At 37.9% G+C, this 25,646-nt stretch overlaps 1 protein-coding gene across 3 annotated transcripts in view; it reads right to left on the minus strand.

Annotated features, from left to right (window-relative positions):
* Positions 1-935: 935 nt before the first annotated feature.
* Positions 936-25,646, minus strand: part of Mcm9 (minichromosome maintenance 9 homologous recombination repair factor) — a 66,579-nt gene continuing 41,868 nt past the window's right edge. For all 3 annotated transcript variants that reach the window (XM_042701984.1, XM_042702427.1, XM_042665697.1), the window contains 6 exons: positions 15,569-15,743; positions 9,292-9,494; positions 8,017-8,220; positions 6,924-7,006; positions 5,616-5,761; positions 936-4,471 (listed from right to left, as the gene is read on the minus strand). In XM_042701984.1, coding sequence (XP_042557918.1) covers positions 3,010-4,471; positions 5,616-5,761; positions 6,924-7,006; positions 8,017-8,220; positions 9,292-9,494; positions 15,569-15,743 — 2,273 coding nt within the window. In that variant the 3' untranslated portion in view covers positions 936-3,009. The remainder of the gene's footprint in view (positions 4,472-5,615; positions 5,762-6,923; positions 7,007-8,016; positions 8,221-9,291; positions 9,495-15,568; positions 15,744-25,646) is intronic.

Consider the following 25,646-nt stretch of genomic DNA (forward strand, 5'->3'; position numbering starts at 1 on the left):
TTTTGTAAGACAGAAATTTCCAGTAGAAATTGCTTCCCCTCATAAATTTTAGAATAGCACATAAATATATACTGAAGATTAATGTTTTATTGTCAGAAAGTTATTTTGTGAGGTTGTAAAATTAAAATTTTATTGAGTTGCCTCTCACATAGAAAATTAAGTACAGCTTTTATTGCATTTAAATAATTTTATAGTAAGATAATTTTAAGGAGACCAGTGACCTGAAATACAGTATTGTGACAAATCAACCAAGAAATAAGTTATTGTTTACACATTTTATTGACCAGAAATATGTTTTAGATTGTGCATTTCCCTCACCTACATTCTTCCTTGTTACACATATCAAAGACCATGTACAACAAAATTTTAGTTATGAAATCATATAACAAAGGGAGAAGATGTCAGTCAAAATATAACCTCAAGATATTCAAGCCTTCTGCAGCTCTGAATCTCTGACCCAACAGCAGTGACAGAAACTTTGTCCACTGGTGACACTCATGTATATCCATCCCCAAGATCTAGAATTTGGCCTCAAAGACCATGGGATCTACAAAAATATAGAACTACTTGAGGATGCTTGATTCTGTGACTTGGGAAAAGAAAAAAAAATCAAAAAATTCTGAAGATCCTATTGTTTTCAGATGCAACAGGTGCATTTAGAAATATAAAGGTGCTAAAAGAACATTGGAGTCTACCTCAATCGACCAAGCTCTGATATTCTGAATATCAAATATAAACATAAACTTAGTCATAATCCAAAAAACACGGTGTGACAGAAGTTTAAATTTTTACGAAGTCAGGGAATTTTTTTTTTTTTTGGTCGGTCATGGGGCCTGAGTTCTGGGCCTGGGCACTGTCCCTCAGCTCTTCAGCTCAAGGCTAGCACTCTACCACTTGAGCCATTGCACCACTTCTGGCTTTTTCTGCTTATGTCGTGCTGAGGAATCGAACCCAGGGCCTCATGCACACAAGGCAAGCAGTCTACCACTTAGCCACCTTTCCGGCCCCAGCCAGGGTGTTTTTATACTGAGTATTTTTCCCTGCAAATTATTATGTTTGTTTGTAACAGCTAATAAGTAGTAGTTTCTGTATTTGGATAGGCACCAAGAATAAACACAGAAACTGTACTTCCTGGCAGAAGGTACCAGAGGTGAAATAGGATAAGGATAGTAGAAGAAACAATATGATATATGAGAGGAATAAGTAGTAACCAGGAAGAAAGATGGCCTTGGTAATTCAAAATCACCAGGAGACAATTAGATACTATACCTTAAAATATGAATTATATAATGTCCTAACTATATAATTTAACCACAAAAGAGAACTGAGATTCCAATAAAGAACAGAAACAGTTTAAATGACAGTAACATCAAAACACCCTGATAACAAAATAAGCCAATAGGTACTGTCAGCCCCAAAAGAATACATTATTACTTCAAAAAATACCCAAAGAAATCAAGGTATATAGGCAGGGAAACTAAATATAAGAAAGAACTTTAAAAGTTAAACATAAAAAAGTCAGCCCCACACTGTGGCTCATATTTAGAATTACCTCATCTGTACAATCAGGCCATGATTATATTGAAACTACATTTAGATCCTTTAATTCTAGTAAAAAAAAAAAAATCCTTAAATATGAAAGAAAAAATACTGAGAGATGAGAAATCCAATAAATGAAGAATCATAATACACTGGGAAGTTTATATTCTTGAAGTTTTAGAATAGGTTTAAGTGAATATGCAACAATAAATTCTTTCATCACTATGCATGCAGATGTTTTATCAGCTGCTTAAGGTATTTCGAGACTTTATGCATACTAAATTTGTTCTTAAAGGTTTTTCAGAAATTTTTCAATTTTGGAATTAATACTTACATGCTATAGAAAGTGGTTTCACAAATTTTTGTTTCTGTGCATGAATTTCAGTATTTTTTTTCTTTTCTTGTCAGTACCAAGGTTTGAACTAAGAGCCTTGTATTTGCTTAGCTGGTACTCTACCACTTGAACAATACACATCCAGCTCATATAGTGAACATTAAGTGAAGTAAATGTAATTCTTAGTACTCTTTATGTCCCAAAGCCCTTCAAACAATTTGGGAATCAAGTATTATGCTACAAAAACATAATTCTGAAGATAAAGTCTGTAATGACGGGGTTCTAAGAATATTAGAATTTTAATAGCATATGGAATTATCACTCTCTACCAAATAGTATGCCTGGTTTTAAAAAAAAAATACATCATAGCTTAGCAGGAACCAAATTCCCATATCAACCACTTGGATGGATGTCACATTATATATGATTGAAATGATAGTTCTCTCTCCTAATTGAAGGTCCCCAAGAGCAAGAAAGAATAAGAGGCACAAAATGTTGGTTCAAGGGGGGGGGCGGCAAGGAAAATTCAAAAGGTCAGTACTTCAGAAAGTAAATTTGACCCACTGTCAGATCATGAATTTGTAAAGATGCCTTTCAAAGTTAGAAAAGCATTAGTCACATTTAATCTGGCACATGAGGATCAACACAGAAGTATTATTAGTAAAATCACACGATTTTGGCAGATCATCCCAAATGACAGTATTATACTTAGCACATCCCAGCTAGAAAAAAAGGAAAAAAAAAACAGGAAGAATTAATCCACCTCGTTGGCCTTATAAGGGCTATATTCTTGGCATTGTTCATTGATTAACAGAAGAAGTGACTTAGAGAAGAACCCCTTCCCCATTAAAAAAAAAGATGGATAGAAAAAACAGAAACATCTTTAGGAATACGAGTACTACATCTGCAAAATTATCACATGAATTTATCTCAAGTACTGGGATCACACTGACCTAAGTTCATTGTATAATTTTAAAGTTCTAAAGATAAACCCAAAATTATAAAACCTGATGGGGAATTGGTATTTGGAATGGTACTCAGTATGGAAAGACAGTATATATGTTTATAAATTCCACAATGATATTCTGAAGGCAGTGTTGAGTTGAAGAAGAAATTCGACCAGAAAGCATTACAGATCATGTCTTTTTTCTCATCTCTTCATCCCAATCAAAATCTAATGCTTCGTCATCCAGTTCTGATAGAGTGAAGAGAGACCTTTTGGAAACATTCATTTTCTCAGTAGGCCCCTGTAGATGAAAAGACTTCCTTTTGCTGCCAAGCACTGGAGAAGTGGTTGTGGCAGGAGGGCTAGGGCCTCTCTCATCCCAGTTCTCCCTTTCAGAAGGAGGAAGGGATTCTGATTTGGATTCTGATGAAGTAAAGGAGAAGTTTGCCAATCTGGCTAATGTGCCAGCATGAACCTTGCTGCCTTTATTACTGCATGAAACCTCTTCCTTTCTGTTTTTCTCACAAGCAAGATGAGAACTCTCTGTCTTGTTCCCAAGCTCCAATTCAGGCTCAATAATCCTCTTTTCAGCCCCACATTCCCTTTCTTCTCTTGATCCATCTTTCTCCAGTGGCTGCCATGACAGCTCCTTTGTTCTACTCTTCTGTTGATTGGAGCTTCTGTTTCCTGAATTTGATGTCAACTTTTCTGGACCTTTCACAGGCAGGGCTGCGTCTTTGCCTGTTTTGTGTTGGGGAGTTTCAGGACTATGAACTGCTATTTTACTTGTGCCAGGAGACACAGGACTGTGGTCTTCAGAGGAGTAGATGAGTTTTGACTTCCTTTTGAAAGTAAATTTTGCCAGTTTGGCCAGTGGAGGAGTTAGACTCTCAGCAATTTCAAGTTCAGACTCTTTGTCCTGAGGAAGAGATTTTGGTCTCTTTTGGGGGGACATTTCTGAGATTCGTTCGGGTCCAAGTCCACAAATGGCCTGAAGAGGGGAAGGCAAGGTGGGTTGTGAATCTGCTCCGGGAGTACTTGTGTATGACCTCTGGGCCTCTTTCTTTCGAAGATTGTGCAGTTGGCTGGGGACATGAAGAGTCTGTACTGATTCTGGCCCAGCAGTGTGAACTGCTTTTTCAGACACTACTGTTCCTCTTTTTGCCTTTTTACCTTTGACATGGGATGACCTCAGTGGAGCACGTGTGGCTCCTGGTGATGGAAGCTGCCCCACGTCTAATTTGCTCCTTTTTCCTGGCTCACTCTTTCCTTGAGATATACTAGATGATTTTAACAACATATTCTCCTCAGTTGTTTTGGGAACAGGAGGCACAAGACTAGTGTTTTTCTGTTCAATCTGAGGGGTTGCCATTAAGTCAAACCAGTCCAAACCACCATCTCTACTATATCTGTGCTCAGCTGAATGTTTCCTATTTGTTGATCTATTTGGTCCCCTAGAGAATGGAGGGTCTACAGGAGGGTTTTCTCCAGGGCTGTTGATCGCAGGAGAGGCATGGGTACTACAATTTGGTTCCTGTTGTGTTGAAGTTCTCAAGTTTGGTTCTTCCTTTGGATTGTTTCCTGAGGATCCTGGAGCAGTCTCTGCCTCTACTGCTTGTGGCTGGGGTTGGAGCATACTCTCATTCTGTAACCTGGGGCAGAGACAAATAAGGAAAATATGTATTGAAGAGAAGAGAATCTGCTTTAACCTTTCCTTTTGTTTCTGAGATGCCATCTGAAAGGTTTAAGTTCAACTTAATTCCAAGTTAATATCAAGTATAGTCTCAAAGAGCAGAAGAAAATTATCCTTTTGGAAAAATATAGAATTTAGTGCTCAGATGAGCATTTTATTTCAACCTAAAACTATAGTAACATAAAAAGAAAATGAAATTGGAAGTTGGCCTACATTATTAGATTGCATTCAAAGTCCATTCAATTTAAGATTTTTTTTGAAGATCAATGTAAAATGTTCAGGCTTGTCTCTCACTTGAAATGTTCAAATACAAGAGACTTGTAGCTCTCTGCAAAGCAGCAGACTTGTGGCCAAAGTTCTTTAGGTAAAGAATATGTTCTTACTAACATATTACACAGTCCTCCTTGTCATTATCCAAATTATTTTTGTTTGATTGGTTGTGGGGCTTGAACTCAGGGCCTGGGCACTGTTCTTGAACTCTTTCGCTCAAGGCTATTGCTCTCCCACTTTAAGCCACCGCTCCACTTCCAATTTTCTGGTGGTTAACTGGAGATAAGAGTCTCAGGGACTTTCCTGCCTGGGGTTGTTTTGAACCATGATCCTCAGATCTCAGCCTTCGTAGCTGAGTATTACAGGTATGCGCGATAGGCGCTCAACTATTATCCACATTTTTACAACACATGACTAAGCTAAGTTTTCCAACACTCTTCTGTCATTCCTGAGTTCTTAGCCCAACCAGTACATTGTGGAGCAGAGACAAGCCATCTCCTCTGAACCAGTCTGAGTTTCTGACTCATGGAACAGTGAGCACTATCATGGTGTAAGCCACTGAGTTTTGCAATGGTTGATTAAAGAGCCACAAATAACTGAAACAATATCCCACAGATGGACAGACGGATTTTTCTACTTAGTTTATATTTATTTTACTTTTCTTTGTGATTTTTATTTACTTCTATTTTTTATTATTCTTTACTTCTATTTTTTATTATTCTTAAGCAGTTGTAAAAGGGGCTTCAAGTCAACATATCAATTTACAAGTGCAATGCATCTTAATCAATGTCACCCCTTCTAACTCTATTCCCTTCTTGGGTTTCCTTCCTCACCTTTCAAGTCTTTGAAGCTCTTCACTTAAGAGGTTCTGAAGTTCCAGCTTTTCCAGAATGAGTTCACACTGCCTCCGGTACTGTGCTTGTGGATTTTCAGGAAATGAAGTATGGAGAGCATTCACACCTCCTAGCAGTGCACCTCCCTGAGGGGAGAAAACACCAGTGAAAGCCAACAGGCCAGCTGTCATAGGGGCCAGACATACTAGGGACTCTTTGTTGTTGTTGTTGTTGGTTGCTGGGCCTGGTCATTGTCCCTGAGCTCTTCAGCTCAAGGGTAGTGCTCTACCACTTGAGTTATAGCACCACTTCCAGCTTTTTCTGCTTATGTGGTGCTGAGGAATTGAACCCAGGGCCTCATACATGCAAGGCAAGCGCTCTACCAATGAGCCACCTTCCCAGCCCCATACTAGGGACTCTTGAACCTAGGTAGCAAAGACAAGCCACACTATACCCTCATCCTGAGAATCAAAGCCACCTGGGAACCTTTTTTAAAACCTCAATAATTGTCTTTTCTCCTTGAAGCCACATTGTCATTAATGAGAGTATGAACATACCTGGGGAGAAAAAGGGTGAGGCCTTTTTACCAATGGCAAAAGCAATGACAATACTGGAGTGAAGGTCTCTATAACATTTCATCTCACAAATAATTATTTTTGGCTATTTTTTCAGGCAGCATTAGGTCAGAATATAGTCATTTTAATACCTTTTTTTTAAAGTGGTGGTGGTGGTACTGGGGTTTAAATTTAGGGCCTTATGTTTATTAGGCAGGAACTCCACTGCTGAACTACACTTCCAGTCCTTTTTTGTCCTGGTTATTTTTGAGACAAGGTCTCACTTCCTGCCCAGGTGTGTGCCTGGACTGCAATCTACCTTCACTTCCTTTGGTAGCTGTGACGACAGATGTACACCACCAGTGTAGCTTCTTTTTGTAGAGATTTAGTCCTGTACTTTTTTCCCTAGGCTGGCTTGCAATGGTGATCTTCCCACTCTCGGTCTCTTACAGAATGACAGGTTTGTGCTACTGTACCCATCTAAGAGTTGAGAAAGAGGGTCTAATGAATATGAACATAGCTGGGTGCCAGTGGCTCATGCAATTTGAGGATTGTGGTTCAAAGCCAGCCCAGGCAGGAAAGTCCTCAAGACTCTTATCTCCAATTAACTACCAGAAAACCAGAAGTGGATCTGTGGCTCAATTGGTAGAGTGCTAGCCTTGAGCTGAAAAGCTCAGGGATAGGGCCCAGGCTCAGAATTCAAGCCCCACGACTGACAAAAACAAAACAAAACAAAACCTGAAAATAGCCTTACCTGCATGGAGGACTCCATTACTGACACCGCTGTAATCGCATCTTCCAGAGTCACAGTACTGCGGAACATCAGGCGAGCATGAGCTAAGAAAAAAGACACATTTTTAAAAAGGAATATTTGAATCAATAAATATATTTTATGAATTAGCTACTTACTAATCACAAATTAATTTTATTAAAACAAGCACAAAAATCTATACTCAACTGGCTTCACAGTTGTTTCTCTAATAACAGGCCTGATGCTTCCTCTACACAGCTCATGTAATTTTGTATATTCATATAAAAATGTAGTTTTGGAGTTTATCAGAGTAAGGGTCATATGAGCATATTTAATATTCAGCAACTTTTATTACTTTTAATCTGTTATAGGAATATACAAAATTAAAACGCATTTCTCATCTGTGACGGTTCTATTTATGTATGATTTATAAGTTTCTCAAAACTACCAACCTAGTAAGCCAGATTAGGCATATGTCTTGCCCTCATACTAACTAGAAATCCTTGAAAAAAAATGAGCTCCATTTGTTTCATAGTACTTGATTCTATCATGATGCTTTTCATTCATGTAAAAATCTTTTTAGATTTAAAAATAGGCTAAAATGTTAAAAACAAGTATTAGGCAAAAAGAGTTTGATATCCTCATTGGCTATATGTGTACATACAAGATTTATGCTTTAGGGATGAGACTTAAATTGGTTGTTATAATGATACAGATACGTAACATCTGGGAATTACTTAGAAAAAAAACCCAAAAATGCTAATGGAAAGAAATTCTAAACAATAAACTATGCCATTGAAAATGCATACAGAGCTGCCTCTGAGAAATAAAACATCAGAGAAAGCTTTCTAAATTAATAACTTCTTAAGTTATGGGAGGTGCAGAGATATTACCAAGATTTTTTTTTCCTGAAGAACATTACATTTTTTACTCAACCCCTTTATCTGCGCTCAGAATTCAGAGCCTTTAAGTGACTATGAACCCCTTAGAGTAGGTATTATTCTTACTTTGAATAAGAATAATCCTTGGTGCTGACTTCCATGCTGTGCATACAGTAGGCATTCAATAAAAGCATCCTTTGTTTATTGAAACAAACCTTCTGCTAATCGGATCAAGCTTTCCAACAGGCGGATGGTTGTCCGGGCTGCATTCCGGGAATCGCTCTGCCTTTGCATCTGATAATACCGGAGAAGAACCTGATTCCCCACATCAGACAGTGTAGGCTGGAGATTCCTAATGAGGCAGAAGTAGGTTTTCATCTTCTCCATGCTCCAAAGCTTCTCCGATTTGCTTGGGTAACCTGATATATATCAGACATTGGGTCAGAAAATTGAAAGAATAGATAAACATATCATTTTAAGGGACTGGAAAAAGTTCTTTTTTTATTGTCAAAATGATGTACAGAGGGGTTATGGTTACATAAGTAATATAAATAAGTACATTTCCTGTCAAACTTGTTACCCCTTCCCTCATTTTTCTCCTACTTTCTCTCTCCCCCCAATCCTCCCCACCTCCAAGTTGTACAGATCATTTCCGACATATTGTCTTGTGTATATTGCTGTTGCAATGGTTCTTTGTCTCACCATTCTGCTGTTCCCCTTCCCTTTGGAAGCTCTTGCACTCATTTCTTTTGGTGGCTATTAGAATCTAGACTTACTCTCTGTTTTTGTTTTTGGTTTGTTTGCTTGATTTTGTGTCTGTACTAGGGCTTGAACTTAGGGCCTGGGTATTCTTCCTTAGTTTTTTTGCCCAAAGGGCTGCCATGTTGCCACCACAGCTTCACTTCCAGCTTTTTGGTGGTTAACTGGGGATAAATGTCTCATGGACATTATTGCCAAGGCTAGTTTCAAAACTTGATTCTCAGATCAAGTAGTGAGTAGCTAGAAGTAGATGCATGAGCTATCAATGACCAATAGCACCCAGTTTTAAAAATAAGCTGTTTTAGTATCTCAGCTTAATGGAAGTAAGCTTCCTCAGAGGCTAAAACTCTTCTTAATTTATGGTAATTATTCTGATTTATAGTAATAAAAATACTTGAATAAATCTAATTTGAACAGAAGTTCACATCTAGAGATATGCTTCATAATTCAGGGTAGCTTCCTTTGTGTGCAAGAGCTGAGTAGTAGTACAATTCATCAGAGAGGATGTGCTTAAAACTACAACCTTACCATGGCAAGAGGAGAAAGCTGATTTCCCTTATGCTCATTATTCTGTGGCTCCATATTATTCTGGGGCCTACTAAGCACTTCTGTCTAAGAATCTCTCTATTGCTTGTTAGGCAGGCATCTTGAATATAATTATCTTCATGGGAAACTTCCTTTAGGTAGGTCTGATTTTTCCTTGCCACCCTGAATGATCTGTCTTTACATACCTTTGTTTTCTAAGATAAATGAGGAAATTATGCGATCCCAGTCTTCATTCTTGGTATCAAGCAAAACCAGGATCAGGTCAAATCGACTTAAGAGTGGACTGCCAAGGGCAATGTTCACAGACACAGATTCATGGGGGTCATACTGGCCTTTGGGATTAGTTGCTGCCAGGATGGTGGTCCTTGTGTTCAGCTTGCACACAAGGCTGTGGAGAGGGAGAGACAGGGTAAAACTCACTGGCTAGAGGAATCAAATACAAATGAAGAATAAATGTGTTAATAAAATGGGGCTAGAAAATCTGGAGAAACTCTTGTGAAAGATAATATGGCATGATATAGGGAGACATTATGAATACTAAATTCAAACAAAGTACCCTGAAATGAGTTTACCTTGGACAGAACCAATTGTTCCATAAACACCATGCTTCTACAAATGAGCATATCACTGCTAAGTGCTAAGAGGCATACATAATTAAACAAACAGATACCATTCCTTAGTTTTCAACTCATGAGCTATAAAGCATAGTTTAAGGCAGCATATGGTAAGTTATGTAAATGTAAAGATTCCAGGGGGAATAAGAATGGCATATATTTATGTAGATGGAAAAGATGATTAGAGAAACTTTTTTTTCTTTTTTTGGTCTGGTACCCGAGCTTGAACTAAGTACCAGGGCCTCACAAACCCCCATGGCTTTTTTGCTCATGGCTAGAACTCTACAACTTTAGCCATAATCAGTCTTTTGGTGGTTAACTGGACATAAGAGTCTTATAGATTTTCCTGCCTGGACTGGCTTCAAACCACCATCCATCGATTTCAACCTTCTGAGTAGCTAGGATAATAAGGGTGAGCCACTGGTGCCTAGTGAGCTAAACATTTTATTTTATTTATTTGTTTTTTGGTTGGTCGTGGGGCTTGAACTCTGGGCCTGGGTGCTGTCCCTGAGCTCTTCAGCTCAAGGCTAGCCCTCTACCACTGGAGACACAGCACCACTTCCAGTTTTCTGGTGGTTAATTGAAGAGTCTCTTGGACTTTCCTGCTTGAGCTGGCTTTGAACCATGATCCTCAGATCTCACCCTTCCTAGCAGCTAGATTACAGGCATGAGCCACCAGTGCCCACCTTGAGCTAAACATTTTAAATTTAAGTTACCCAGTTGTTTTTATAGATCCTTTAGAAAATATCCTTGTATTTGTGATGGTCTGCTATTATTCTTGGTACCTTTTACAGAATGCCCTATCTGCACACATGACTTTCCTCACTGCCTATTTACTGATACTTCCAAATAGCTACAGCTACAGCAGCAGTCACTGCTACGTGTTCACCAAACCTTGTTTTTCTTTCCCTGTAGTAAGAAACCAAAATTACATTTCCCATCCACCTTGACTATCGTGCTAAGCCTGTAAAAAACAAGCATAGACTATCTCTTCTAGATCTGGCACCTGAAAGCAAACCATCCCTTATTCTTCCTTTTACTTGTCAGAAGTACAAAATACAAGGCCCTGGAACCAGAGAATCACATAAGGAAGGATGGGCTTTGGCCCTGAATGACTATATGGAATAGAGAACCTAACTCTTAATCTACATCATACTGTGACAAGAATAAGAAGTTTCTCCAGAATGGAGAAGACCAAGTGCTTGTTGAAAGCAATCTCACCCCGCAGCTGTGGTTCCTAAATTGGGCTAATCAACCAGATTCAGGAAGGTTTTTACAATACAGATCTCCAGGTCCTAGCTCCAAGAAGATGATTCAGGAGACCCTGATATTAGCAGTCAAATGGGGATCCCTGTCCTGGCTCTTATAGAGTTATTGGAAATACAAATGCAATAAATGTTTACTTACTTTGTCTAATTACAAGGTTATGAACTTCTTTTCATATTTGTAGTGTCAGTAGCTAGCTGAGAGCAAGACACTGCTTAGTGTACAATGTATATTTATTGAGCAAAACAGTAAGTTTCTACCTTGCTGTTTTAATTTGCACATTATCCTTTCTACTTAGGCATGCAAGTATAATTTAATAGCACCAAATGTACAACTTGTAATGTTAAATGATCTCCTAAAATGCATTCTTAGCACATAGCAAGGATGTCCTGTATTACTGATACCCTGCCCTTGAAAAGATGCTGTCCAGTTACATTTATAAAGAATCTTGAAAATAGTGGTCTATTATCTTTCCATATCATGATCAGCATCATGCAAAGTCTTTTCAAATATATGTAGATCATTGTGTGGCTCTGTACTGCCATTGCCTAGATACAGGGGTTGATTTGCACAATATAAAACAACAGGTAAATCTAAATACTGACAACCCTTAAAAGCTCATATCACATTATTTGCTTATTAGTTTCTTCTTCTACTATTAAGCAGCCAGGACAAAATCCAAGTAAACTTTTAAAATATTTCCATATGCAGATGCAGTGGCTTGTTCCTACTGGGAGGATCTCTTGAAATCTGGACTTTGGTAGCCATATCCTATCTCTTAAAAAACAAAAAGTTTCGCTGGGTGCCAGTGGCTCACGCCTATAATCCTAGATACTCAGGTAAATGAAATCTGAGGTTCATGGTTCGAAGCCAGCCCAGGCAGGAAAGTCTGTGAGACTCTTATCTCCAATAAACTTCTCAAAAAAAGCTCCAATAAACTACTCAAAAACACCCAAGAAAGTGGAAGCACAGCTGTGGAGCTGTGTGGCTCAAGTGGTAAAGCTTCTACCTTGAGCAAAAGAAGGTCAGGGACAGCGCCCAGGCCCAGAGTTTAAGCCCCAGGATTGGCACGCGCACACACACACACACACACACACACACACACACACACACACACACCCCACACACACACACACACAGTCCAAACTAAATGACATAATCAAAGGATAACAAAATTTAAAATCTTGGTCTTCTCAAACATGTATTAACTCAATATTATCTATATTTTGGTTACTGACTGACGTGGTTTACATTTTAGTAGACTGTAGCCATCTCAATGTTTTTCTTTTTTTCTGTCTTCTGATCATAATAAGCCTTTACATTGAGGAAAACACAATGATTCCCTCCCAGTTGCTTACTCACTAACTGGTAGGTGTAGGGATCTGAAACACTGACCAGGAAAACACTGTATACTGGTTAATCTCAAGTGAAAAACCAATGTAAGAAATTAACATAGTATTATTAAGTATAACATTCTTATATTTGAGAAAAAGAGCAAACCTATTTTCTACAGTACATATAGAATGATGTGTGTGTATGTGTGTACTGGTCCTGGGCCTTGAACTCTAGTTACTGTCCCTGAGCTTTTGTGCTCAAGACTACTGCTCTACCACTTGAGCCACATAGCCCTACTTCGTTTTTTGGATATTTTTAATTGGAGATTAGAGTCTCACAGACTTTCCTGCTCAGGCTGGCTTCAAACCATGATCATTAGATCTTGGCCACTTAAGTAGCTAGGGTTATAGGTGTGAGTCATCAGCACCTGGCAAGAATGATATGTTTTTTTAAAAGTCTCAGGAATGCTCTTAGAGTCGATCAGCCATTCTGATACAGTGGGGTTCACACTAATATCCTTAAGGGATAAACTGGCAAATGGAGAGGAGATAAGGGTTTTCTGCAGGGTAAAACTTAGGACACTCCATATCTTTGTTTTTATTTTGGTCAAATTCATTATTACGTATTCCTTTTTCATATTTAACTGTATCTACTACTAATCAATACTGTGGTATCATATTAATCTCTGTAGAGACACTTTCTCAAGAGTTTTGTATTTGGTAATTTGCTGCATACGTTGTATCAGGAAGATTAGCAGGGCCCTAATTATTATGGGTAATGAATTCTGAATGATTCTGAAAACTGTTAGACCAAAATGTTAAGATGAGCTACTGCTAGAGGTAGAAATTGCTTAGTGGTGCAGAGTGAGGGGTAAGAAAAATGAACACATGAGCTAATAGGAATTGAAGGGTGTTTCCCTTCATTCCTACTACCAAGCAGATGAGATATACACACCGGTGACTTTGGCACATTTACCTGCTAATCCAAATGCAAAAATAGCACATGACTCTTGCATAATATTGTCAAAATAAGGGTCAAAAAACTAAGAAAACTTGTAAGAAGTAGAAAAGGATCACCTAGTTGGTGGTAGCTCTAGTCTGGGGAGAGATTGTAAAAATCGCTGCCAACCTAGACTAAGTCTATGTCTCACTCACTAGTTACATGAGACTTCATCTCTTTAAAGGCCTGCCACCTTTGTCTGTCTCTGAATCCTACTTAAACTTCAAGATTTTCTTCATTTAAAAACAAAACACCAAGGGGCTGGGAAGGTGGCTCAGTGGTAGAGCGCTTGCCTTGCAGGCCTGAGGCCCTGGGTTCGATTCCTCAGCACTACATCAGCAAAATGAAAAAAGCCGGAAGTGGTGCTGTGGCTCAAGTGGTAGAGCACTAGCCTTGAGCTGAAGAGCTGAGGGACAGCGCTCAAGCCCAGAGTTCAGGCCCCACGACTGGACCCCCCCCCCCAAAAAAAAAAAACAAAACACACCTAAAAAAGACTGATTCAGTCTGTCTGAACTGTTGTTGCCAAGCATCGACAAACCTACCTCACTTTGCAACACCCCAGTCCTTTGGTATATTCCTTATGATTCTTGTCTTCATTACAGTTCTGGACAAGCCATACATTATGATACTCACCAAGCACATAATCTAATAATCCCTTCCATGGAAACTTCCATACAGGAACAGCTGACTAGACTAGAGTTTGGCACCTGACCCAAGAACAGTCCATCCATAGACTGGCTAGAGGCCTAGGAGCTGTTGAACAAATCTTTTAATAGGAATGATAGTACCTAACTAGGCCTCCCTTGAAGATATTTGAAATAGTAAAGGTATTTGAAGTTGTTCAACTAAAGCGGGCTGACTAAATCTAAAAAAGACCCCAAAACAAAGAATCAATAAGAAAGAGTCTATGAATCATAATAATGAGACAGCAGGGTTGAAGATAAATAAACTTCTGAAACTATGGCGACAATGCAGTAACACAGCTGCTGTTTATATCCACTTGAATATGAACGAACTCATACTCCCCAAATCATGTTCAATAAAACAGTAGTTATGATAGTACAGAGAAATTCAGTGGCATGCCCAGCTAACAGGCATTGGAGCTGGAACCTCAATAGAGTCAGAAGGGTTCTAGACAACTTAATTATTATTGTAATTCTGTCTAAGCCAAAGAAAAAGGAAAGGAAAAAAAGAAAAAAAAAAAGAAAGGGCTCTTGATGTGTTCCCTGAACTTGTTCCATGTCATACCCAACATGTCATGATATACTACTGTAAAACCATACTTTATGTACATTTTCTGCAACTGACTAGGCTGCAGTTAAATTAGCTGTGGCTAAGTTTGTGGCTAATTTACAATATCTCATAGGTTATACCTTAAATGTTATTCTTCAAGCATCCATAGTTATCTTATATAAATGTATTGCTACTCTAGATTTTAAGACCACAAAGGAAACCTACCTGATGTCCAGGCAGCTCTATCCACTGCTAAGTCTCTCTTGTACTGAATTTAAATAGATGTCCTTGACCTCCTAACCTTTAATACTAAAGGAAACTGAACAAGTCTAATTGCATTTCTACATCTGAGTTCTTAAAAATAATTACACATAAACACCTCTTCAATTATTTCCTCTAGATATGATAGCTAACATATTGCAGCATCAAAAATCAACATTATGGTTAAATGACAAAAAAAACCCACCACTAACTTAGATATAAATATTGATTTCCAAGTTCCCACAGAGAATAAGTTGAATTCTTCATTGAAAGTTCATGAACCGCTCTCATTAGTTAACTCAACCTATATATATATATATTTTTTGGGGGGGGGTCCGGTCATGGGGCTTGAACTCTAGGCCTGGGTGCTGTCCCTCAGCTCTTCAGCTCAAGGCTAGCGCTCTACCACTTGAGCCACAGGGCCACTTCCGGCTTTTTTTTCTTTTTGCTTATGTGGTGCTGAGGAATCGAACCCAGGGCCTCATGCATGCAAGGCAAGCACTCTACCACTGAGCCACCTTCCCAGCCCAACTCAACCTATATTTATACCTTATTTTCCCCTCTCTTTTCTGTAGTAATTCAGTTTTATTTCCTCATACACCTTTATATTGTAATAAGGAAACATTTTCATGAGTATCTTGCAGTGATAACTAATAATCTCTGAAAGGTTCCATACCATTTTTGCCATTTTCTCCTAATGATGTATTAAATAATTTCAGTATGTCCACAGATTTTAAAACAAAGTAACACTTACCCAGCTTTAGCAACACTTATGGTTTGCTGCTCCATGGCTTCATGGATACTGGTTCTATCATGCTCTTTGAGGCTATTAAACTCATCAATACAGCAAAGACCGGCATCTGCAAGCACTAAGGCCCCCGCTTCTAAATTCCATTCTCCTGAGTCTTTTACAGCAGTTACTGTCAGACCTGAGGAAACAAGGAGGCTGTGTCACATGAAGGTATCTCAGACTAAGCTGGCTTCAGGATGAATTCTACCAAATATTTGAGGAAGAAATAATGCCAGCTCTACACAAAAATTTTCAAATACATAGAACAGGGAACACGGCCCAACTCATTTATTGAAGCTACTACTATAATGATACTAAGCCAGGCAAAAAACATTTTTAAAAAGCAACCAACAATAACAACACAAAAAATGACAGATCAATGTCCTTCATAGAGATTCAAAGTTCTCAACAAAATACAGATACAAAAAGTTCAATAATATGAAAAAGGTAACCAGGATATAAACTTTTTTGTTTGTATTATTGACAATATCAAGTAATGAGGACTGGGAAGCAAAAGGAACTGTCATTCACTGTGGCTATGAATGCAGAAACAAGAACAATCACAGTGGAAGACAATGGTGATATTTTACAAAGCAAACAAACTCCTGTAACTCAATTCAGCAAGCTCATTCTTAGGTATTTACTTAAAGGATCTGAAAACTTATATTTACACCAAAATGTGCTCACAGACATTTATAGAAACTTTATTCAGAATTGGCACCAAAATTGTTAATAAAATTGAGAAGCAATGAAAAGACTAAATACTGGATGATTCAACCATATTACATTCTTGACAAGAACATAAACCTATGGAACTAGTACAAAAACCAGGGGTTGAAGGGAGAGAGGATCAACTCTATCTTGTAAGAGGCAAGAAGAAAAGAAATATTTCTAATGTTTAAAATACAGCATTAATAAGTATTTAGCATCTTAAATGTTTATATTTAGGAGGCCTTTACCTTGAAACTTTTGGATTTTAAGGAAGGAAGGAAGGTTGGAAGGAAGGAAGGAAGAGGAAGCCAGGAAACAGTGGAAAAGAGACAGTTCATTTGTCTACTCGTAGAGCATTCTTGTATTCTACAATTCAAAAATACTTGTTAATATCGAAGTATGTATTAAAGAAGAAAGCACAATGTGCTCAAACAGTGTATTGGTCAAGAATTAAATTTAGTTGTATAATAAGGTTTAATTACATCGTCCAACTCTCTGGAGCTCCATCCATTTCAATTCTGCCTCCCCCCCCCCCCCCCCCTCCGAAGGGGATAGTAACATTTCCTTTCCACTTGACATTTCTCTTTTAATTTCCTGGTTAGAACCCCCAATGGATAGAAAATTACATAAAGCCTTTAAGAAGTATAGTTGTCAGAAAAGGCTCTTTATTTTTTATTCTACTTGGAGTTTGTTGAGCTTTTTTGGTGTATAGACAGGATTTCCCCTCAAATTTGGGGAATTTCTAACCATTATTTTTTTCTAGCATTTTTCCTCTTCTCTCATTAGCCTTCTTACTCCATTATTTGTGTATCGGTCCCTGTAATGAATACATTGCTCTGCTTATCTGTATACTCATTCCTTGTTATGGCTTTGCCTATGTTTTTTGGATTTTATAATTTTTACTGCTGTTTTGAAGTTTGCTGACTATTTTTATCTACGATGAACCATCTCATGAAATTAGCTTGTTATTATACACTTCAAATCCAGAATTTCCATCCAGTTTTTAAGTCCTTTTAATTCTTTCTTTCCTTTCTTTCTTCCTTTCTTTCTTTTTTCTTTTTTGGGGTCCGGTCGTGGGGCCTGAACTCTGGGCCTGGGCGCTGTCCCTCAGCTCTTCAGCTCAAGGCTAGCGCTCTACCACTTGAGCCACAGCGCCACTTCCAGCTTTTTTCTTTTTGCTTATGTGGTGCTGAGGAATCGAACCCAGGGCCTCATGTATGCAAGGCAAGCGCTCTACCACTGAGCCACCTTCCCAGCCCCAAGTCCTTTTAATTCTTGTTGGTATTTTCTATTTGTTGAGACATTATCACCACACTTTTCTTTGTTTCTTTAGTTTTTTTTTTTAGTTCTGTTTTCTTTTGTTATATTGTTTGCAGTGCTGGGGACTGAACCCAGGTCCTTAAGCACGTGAACCAATCACTGCATTCCAGTGTTTCTGTAGGTCTTTGAACATATTTATAATGACCACATTGAAAATTTTGTCTATTAAATCTTACATCCATTCTCTCTCAAAGGCAGTTTTTGTATATTCTTTCTGGGTGTGAGCCACATTTTTGTTTCTTTGTATGTCTTATGGTTCTTTGGTTATTATTGATATTCTAATTCGTTTATTGTTTTAGTTCTTTATGCTATACACTTTCCCTCTTAATAGAGGTTATTTGGTTGATGTTGTTATTTGTTTAGTGACTTAGCTAAACACTAAACAAAAGTTTAGTAAAGTCTCTATCTCTTCCCAATGCTTCCGATGTTACTCCTCAGAGGAAACAACCTTTGGCACATATATAGTAACCCTAGAATAATAATGTTTTTTTGCATTTTTTTTCTTTTTAGCAAGACTATGTATCCTAGGCTGGCCTTGAATTCACTGTGCTTTGACCTTAGCCTCCTGAGTACTGAGATTACAAGGCTGGCAAATTTTAGTTTTTTAAAAAATGTATCTTTTCTTCCTTTACTTAGTACAATTCCAGAGACCATAAGCAGTTGGGTCATTTAAATAATTTCCATCAGTTTCGCTGGCTTCACTGAGGAGCTTGTCCATGCGGCTCCCCATATTGTCACTGCAGAAGCAGAACCCCTTCAGAGATTTTCTAGCCTTTCTTTCACCATTCAGTTGTTCCAAGTGTAGCTGCGGGAAGTGGTGCTGTGGCTCCAAGTGGTAGAGCATTAGCCTTGGGTGAAAGAGCTCAGAGACAGCACCCAAGCTCTGAGTTCAAGCTCCACAACCAACAACAACAACAAAAAGGCACATTGTAAGTGCAGCTGTTTACCAGAAGCCTCTGGTGCCAGCAGACCTCTCTTTGTGTTTTTAAGGAACTTTTGTCAGGATGGGGCCACTCTTTCCATTTCTTTTAGAGGAATATTTATATAGTAAGTTCCACCCGTGGACTTAGTGACTGTGATGTTACAATATAAACAAATTTCCAGTCAACAATAAGATAAGCATTATTGTTCTCCTTTGTTAATTTGTCTGTTGAAGTTTCAAAATACCTAATTAGACAATCCCAATTTTGTCCTGTAAAGAAAAGCTAAGAAAACTAAAGGTAAAAGAAAAAAAAAAAGTAAAGCAGTAAGAAAGAAACAACTGAGTCCCAGTAAGATTTAGAGCTATTATCCAAAATACAAAAATAAAAATGCTGGTCATTAAACCACTTTTGTTGGGGCTGTAAATTAGCATACTCATAGGGTAAGCAGTATAGAAATTCTCAAAAAACTATATAAAATAGAACTATCATATTTCCACATAGCTAGTGTATTTATTTAATTGCCCTCACAACAAAGAAATGATAAATGCTTAAAGTAATATACTAATTATCTAACTTGATCATTATACATTGAAAACAAATATCATAGACTCATACTACACCATAAGAACGATATGTTAATTGAAAATAAAATTTAAATTTAAAAAAATAAAAGATTAAGAAGTGATATCTCAGAACTGGAGGGAAGGAGCCAGAGCACTAGGTTTACATTCAAAGTGCTGAAAAAAGGCCACAAAACCTGTCAACAATGTTTTTTTTCTTTTTTCCTTTTCTTTTTTTGTTTGTGTGCCAGTATTGAGGCTTTAACTCTTGCTTGGCTTTTTCACTCAAAGTTGGCACTCTACCACTTGAGTCACACCTCTACTTCTAGCTTCTTATTTAGTTAATTGGAAATGAGTCTATAGGATTTGTCTGTCTGGGCTGGCTTTGAACCATGCATCAATTCTTAGCCTCCTGAGTAGCTAGGATTACAGGTGTGAGCTACTGGTACCCAGTTTAATCAAAATTCTTACATTGGCAAATTGCAGTAACTCATGCCTGTAATCCTAGCTACTCAGGAGGCTGAGATTTGAGGATCAAATTTCAGTTGGAGGCCAGCCCAGACAGGAAAGACTATGAGACTCTTATGTCCGATTAACCACCAAAAATCCAAAAGTGGTAGACAAAAGGAGTTAAAATCATAGTCTAGGAGTCACCAAGGAAGACTTTGCTACACTGCTTTTATTTTCTCCCCAAATCTCCTGGGTTTGAGGAATTAACTGGATAGATTAATAGGTTTGCTAAATTAAGCTACAAGCCAGGTTCCAGTGGCTCTCGCCTGTAATCTTAGCTACTCAGGAGGCTGAGATCTGAGGATCACAGTTGGAAGGTAGCCGGGGCAGAAAAGTCCATGAAACCCTTATCTCCAATAAACTACTCAGAAAAACCCAGAAGTGGTGCTGTGGCTCTTGTGGTAGAGTGCTAGCCTTGAGCTGAAGAGCTCAGGGACAGTGGGCGCTCAGGCCCTGAGTTCTAGTGCCATGAATGACTGCTTCCCCCCCACCCCCCAAAAAAAACAACCCACAAAACTTGGAAGCATCATAACTAGCAGATTTTCCTTTAAAAAGATTACTCAATGCAGTCAGGAATTCATTATATATGCCACAAAATTAAATAAAATAGGGGAAGGGGTGACTTGAAGGAGGGTGAAAATGTTGAAGGAACGGTCAAGATGCATTGCATACATAAAATTCAATACATATCCTAAAAAATTATGAAAAGTGAGGAAAAAAGTAGGTTGGGAGGGATGGGTAAGAACGTTGGAAGAGGTGACATTGATCAAGATGCACTGCACTCATAAACTGGTTTGTTGAATGACAATTCCTTTGTATAACTACTAACTAATAATACAGATTTTTGTTTGTTTGTTTTGGTCCGTCCTGGGGCTTTGAACTCTGGGCCTGGGCTTTCTTTGTCCCTGAGCTCTTTAGTTCAAGGCTAGTGCTCTTACCACTTGAGCCACAATACCACTCCCAGTTTTCTGGTGGTTAACCTGGGCTGGCTCTGAACCTCAATCCTCAGATCTCAGACTCCTGAGGAGCTAGGATTATAGGCGTGAGCCACTGGCACCCATCACAATTTTTTTTTTAAAGATTACCCAAGAATGTTCTTCAAGCTGAAAGCAAGTCACCCTAAAAGATAATTCGAATCCAAAAGAAAGAAGAACTAGTATAGGCAAAGGTAATTATGTAAGTAGGAAAAAATGTAAAGGCAAATTTCATTTCTAGGCTGATTTAAAAAGCAATTGTATAAAACTATATGCACAAAACTGTATTGTTGGGCCTAAAACATATAAATCTAACATACTTGGTCAAAACAGCAAAGAAACTATAGGTAGGAGAAAAGCTACATTGGATTAAGGAAATGGCTACAGACGGTAATGTAAATCTCTAACAACAAATGCAGGGAACTAGAAAGTTAATGTAACTGGGGCTGGGTCTGTAATGTATTAATGGTATTTGCAAGGCCCTGTGCTCAATATCTATCACTTCTCACAAATTAACGTAAGAAGTTCTACATAAACATGCTGAGCTTTTTTCTTATCTTCTTTAAAAAGCACACAGTTACATAAAGAAGTAACTATAACAATGTATTGTTTCACTTGTAATATGTATCTGGCATATATACTAAATGGGAAACACTTTTGTATCTTACCAAAATGAAGTAAAAACAATAATCTATTTGTCTCTATCTATCTATCTATCTATCTACATCTGAAGTCGATTCTGAAAAGTCCTATCTCAACCACTAGGAAATGAATAGCAAACAGAAGAATAAATAGTTATGATTTTTTGTAGCTCAGGAGGGTTTCAGTGATCCTTTATATTTCAAGATAGCTATCAAAAGTTCCTGACATTAGAAGGACTAATGACCCTGATTTGGTCATCACACATTGCATATGAGTTATCATCCTTTACTCATAAATATATATAAGTATTATGTCTTAATAAAAAAGAAAAATAATTCATTAGAGGATTTAAAAAATGTTGATCTAGAAAATATTTCTTTCCTTTTTTTTTTGTTGATTGTGGGATCTGAACTCTGGGCTTGGGCACTGTCCCTCAGCTCTTTAGCTCAAGGCTAGCACTCTACCTCTTGAGCCACGGAGCCACTTCCGGCTTTTTCTGCTTATATGGTTCTGAGGAATTGAAACCAGGGCCTCATGCATGCAAGGCAAGCACTCTACCACTGAGCCACCTTCTCAGACCCCAAAACCTTTAGACACATAAAACAAAAAGCAAAATGTAGACCCTAAACAGGGTACCGGTGGCACATGCCTATAATCCTAGCTGAGGCTCTGAGGATCAGGACTCAAAGTCAGCACAGGCAGAAAAATCTCTAAGATTCTTATCTCCAATCACCAAAAAGAGCTGTGTCTCAAATGGTAGAACATTAGCCTTGAGAGAAAAAGTTCAGGGACAGTTCCTAGGCCTTAAGTTCAAGCTCCAGGACCAGCGCACACACATACACACATACTCACACACAAAATGCTGATTTAATCCAGTCATATTAGTAATGTTAAATGGGAATGGATTGAGGAATACAATTAAAAGACATTAAGTAGACAGGTGCCAGTGGCTCATGCTTGAAATCTCTAGCTACTCAGGAGGCTCAGATCTGAGGATCATGGACCAAAGCCAGCCTGGGCAGGAAAGAGACTCTTATCTCCAATGAGCTACTCAGCAAAGGCCAAAAGTGGCAATGTGGCTCAAGTGTTAGAGCACTAGCCTTGAGCAAAGACAGGCTCAGGGACAGATTCCCAGTCTGGCGTTCAAGCCCCAGAACTGGGGCTTGAGAAAAAAAAAAAAAAAGGCATAAACTGGAAGTATATCCAACTACATGCTCTCTTCAAGAGACACTTTATATTAAAAGAAGCACTTGAGATAAAAGCAAAAGGATATGTGTGTAATAAGAAATTGGTTTATCTATACTATTATCAGAGGAAACAAAACAGATTCTAAGCTGAAAAATGATGCTAGAGATAAAGAAGTGCATTTCATAATGATAAAAGTGTCAAACCATCAGGAAAATACAACTAGGTAGATCACCAAAAGAAAAATAGACTTTTGACCCAACAGAAAAATATGCATTCTTCTTAAGTACACAAGGAGCATTTTTAAGGTTAGAGCAAAAGATGTGCTAATGAAGAGAACGTTGAAAAATGTAAAATATCGAAAAAAAATTTTAAATGTGGTTTAGTATCTCTGGAGTTAAATTATAAATCACTAGCACTAAGTACAGATAATTCACAAACAAGTGGAAATGAAACAATTATCAATGGGTCAAAGAAGAAATCAAATACAAATTTAAAGTAGCTTGAGATGAAAGAAAACAAAGATACAACAGATCATAACTTGTGAGATACAGATAATAATGCTTAGAATGTAACTTATAGTTCTGTCTATAATACAAAAGAGCTCAAATCAATTATCTGAGCTTCTACTTTAATACACTGGAAAACAGAGCAAACTCAACTCAAAGTAAGCAGAAGAAAACCAATAATGAAGATAACAGAAACTAAAGAATGGAAGAGAAAAACAATAGACTAAGAAAACCAAAAGTTTGTAAACTTTTATATAGATTAAGTGAAAAACAAATAAAATTACTAGACTCAAAAATCAAATATGGAACATAATTATTGACATTACAAAAGTAAATGTGATTTTAAGTGTTAGGTATTTAAAGAGGCTGCTCTGAATGGCAGGCAGACTCCTCCCTCCTCTCAGCCAAGTCTCTGCCTAGTACCTGTGTTACCTCGGCAACTAGCACACTCCGAGGAGGTCACATCCCATCCCTCTGAGGTCAAGTCCAGATCTCATGTGGACACACCCTTCTCCCACCTGGTCCCACCTCCCTTTACCTGGCCACACTCCCCCCCCCCCCCCACTCCCCCGCCAGATAAGGCATGACCTGGGGCCAGACTTCCTTTTTTTTCCAGCCAAGTGGAGTGCCAACCTGGCCTGGGCCAGCCAGTCCACAGAATATACCTAGCCCTTGCTTGAATAACACCTGATTGTGTTGCTTTTACTCTGCAGCCTCTTTAAATACCTAACAATAAGAAAACATTATGAATCATTGTATGTCAATTCATTAGGTAATAGATGAAACTAGCAAACTCCTTAGAAAGACACTATCACTAAAACTGACAAACAAGAAAAAAAAAAAAGAAAATCTGAATAGACTTACAACAAAGAGTTGAATGAGTAATCAAAAAGCTACTCACACAGCTTCATGATAAATTCTATCCAACATGTAAAGAATCAAATGCCAACTCTTCACAAATTCTTCTTGAAAAGAAAAAGAAACATTTCTAAATTCAGTCTACGGAGTTAGTACACTCAAAATTCATGAGGTTAGAATTTTTAGTGTTCTACATACTAAAGTCAGACAGAGACATCACCAGAATATTAAGTATCTGACACTGCTAGAATACTAAATATACAGGATACTAAATTTACAGGAGACTAGTATCTTTTTTTGCATATAGATGCAAAATTGCTCAACAAAAACTAGCAAATAGAACCAGTATACATAGACAAAAGGATTATATATCATTATCAGCACGATTTTCTCCAGAAGTACAAGGTTGGCTTAACATCTAAAAGTCAATCGGTGCATTATCCTCATATTTTTAGACTATGGGACAAAAAGCACATGAGCATTTCAATTGAAGTAAAAACAGCACTTAACACTACTTATAAGAACAATTGAAGCAGGAAAAAAAGGTATCTAATAAAGAACTCAGAATGAACAACACCATTTTTAATAGTGTGAGATAGTCTTCTCACCATGATCAGAAATAAGGCTGGGATGTCTGCTATCACTATGTCTATTCAGCCTTGTGCTCAATGCTCCTAGACAAGGCATTTGGGACAAAAATATACACTAAGCACTTTAAAAAAATGGAAATAGTAAAACATTTCTATTTATAGAATTTTTTTTGCAGGTGACATGATCTTATTATAGAAAATGCTACGCAATCTACTAAAATTTTATAAGAACTAATAAATAAAGTCAAAAGACCAAAGACTACAATAAAAAGTATGTTTATACGCTTGCAAGTAAAATCCAAATAGATATAGTTAAGGAAATATTTCTATCTACTATAGTATAAAAAGGAAATGCTGGGGCTTGGAAGGTGGCTCAGTGGTAGAGCGCTTGCCTTGCATGCATGAGGCCCTGGGTTTGATTCCTCAGCACCACATAAGCAAAAAGAAAAAAGCCGGAAGTGGCGCTGTGGCTCAAGTGGTAGAGTGCTAGCCTTGAGCTGAAGAGCTGAGGGACAGTGCCTAGGCCCAGAGTTCAGGCCCCATGACCGGACCCAAAAAAAAAAAAAAAGTAAACGCTTAAGAATAAATTTTTGCTGGGTGCTAGTGACTCACACCTGTATATATTAGCTACTCAAGAGGCTGATATATGAGGATCATGGTTCAAAGCCAACCTGGGCAAGATAGTCCATGAGAATCTTATCTTCAAATAACCACCAGAATTTGAGCTTCTGCTGCTAGCGTTGAGTAGAAAAGCTCAGGGACAGCACCCAAACCCTAGTTCAAGCCACATGACTGACAAAAAAAAAAATTGTTATAGTACAAACCCCTTTGCACAATTACCTAAATATAAATCAATTTAAAAGAAAAATAACCAAAAAGACTGAGCTTATATTCTAAAATTTACAATATTGTTGAAAAAGTTAAAGGTTGACTACATGAATGAAAGGAGTCCATGCTCACTGGCTGGAAGATCATATGACTAAGAGGCAGTAAACCTCCAAGTGTTCTACAGATTTCACATCTAACAAAATCTCAAGGCTGCTGTACAGCACAAGATGATCTAAAAATTCATATGCAAATTCAAGGGATCCTAAATAGCCAATCTTGAAAGAACAAATGTAGAGAGTTCACATTTCCTCCTTTCAAAAATTTCTATAAAGCAACAGTAATCAAGACAATGTGATAATGATATAAGAATATAGATCAACCTAACACAATTGTCTAGGAATACACTTAGATCCTTAAGACAAATTCATCTTT

This window comes from Dipodomys spectabilis, unplaced genomic scaffold (genome assembly GCF_019054845.1).
Source record: "Dipodomys spectabilis isolate Male_0828 unplaced genomic scaffold, ASM1905484v1 ptg000001l, whole genome shotgun sequence".
Classification (NCBI taxonomy): domain Eukaryota; kingdom Metazoa; phylum Chordata; class Mammalia; order Rodentia; family Heteromyidae; genus Dipodomys; species Dipodomys spectabilis.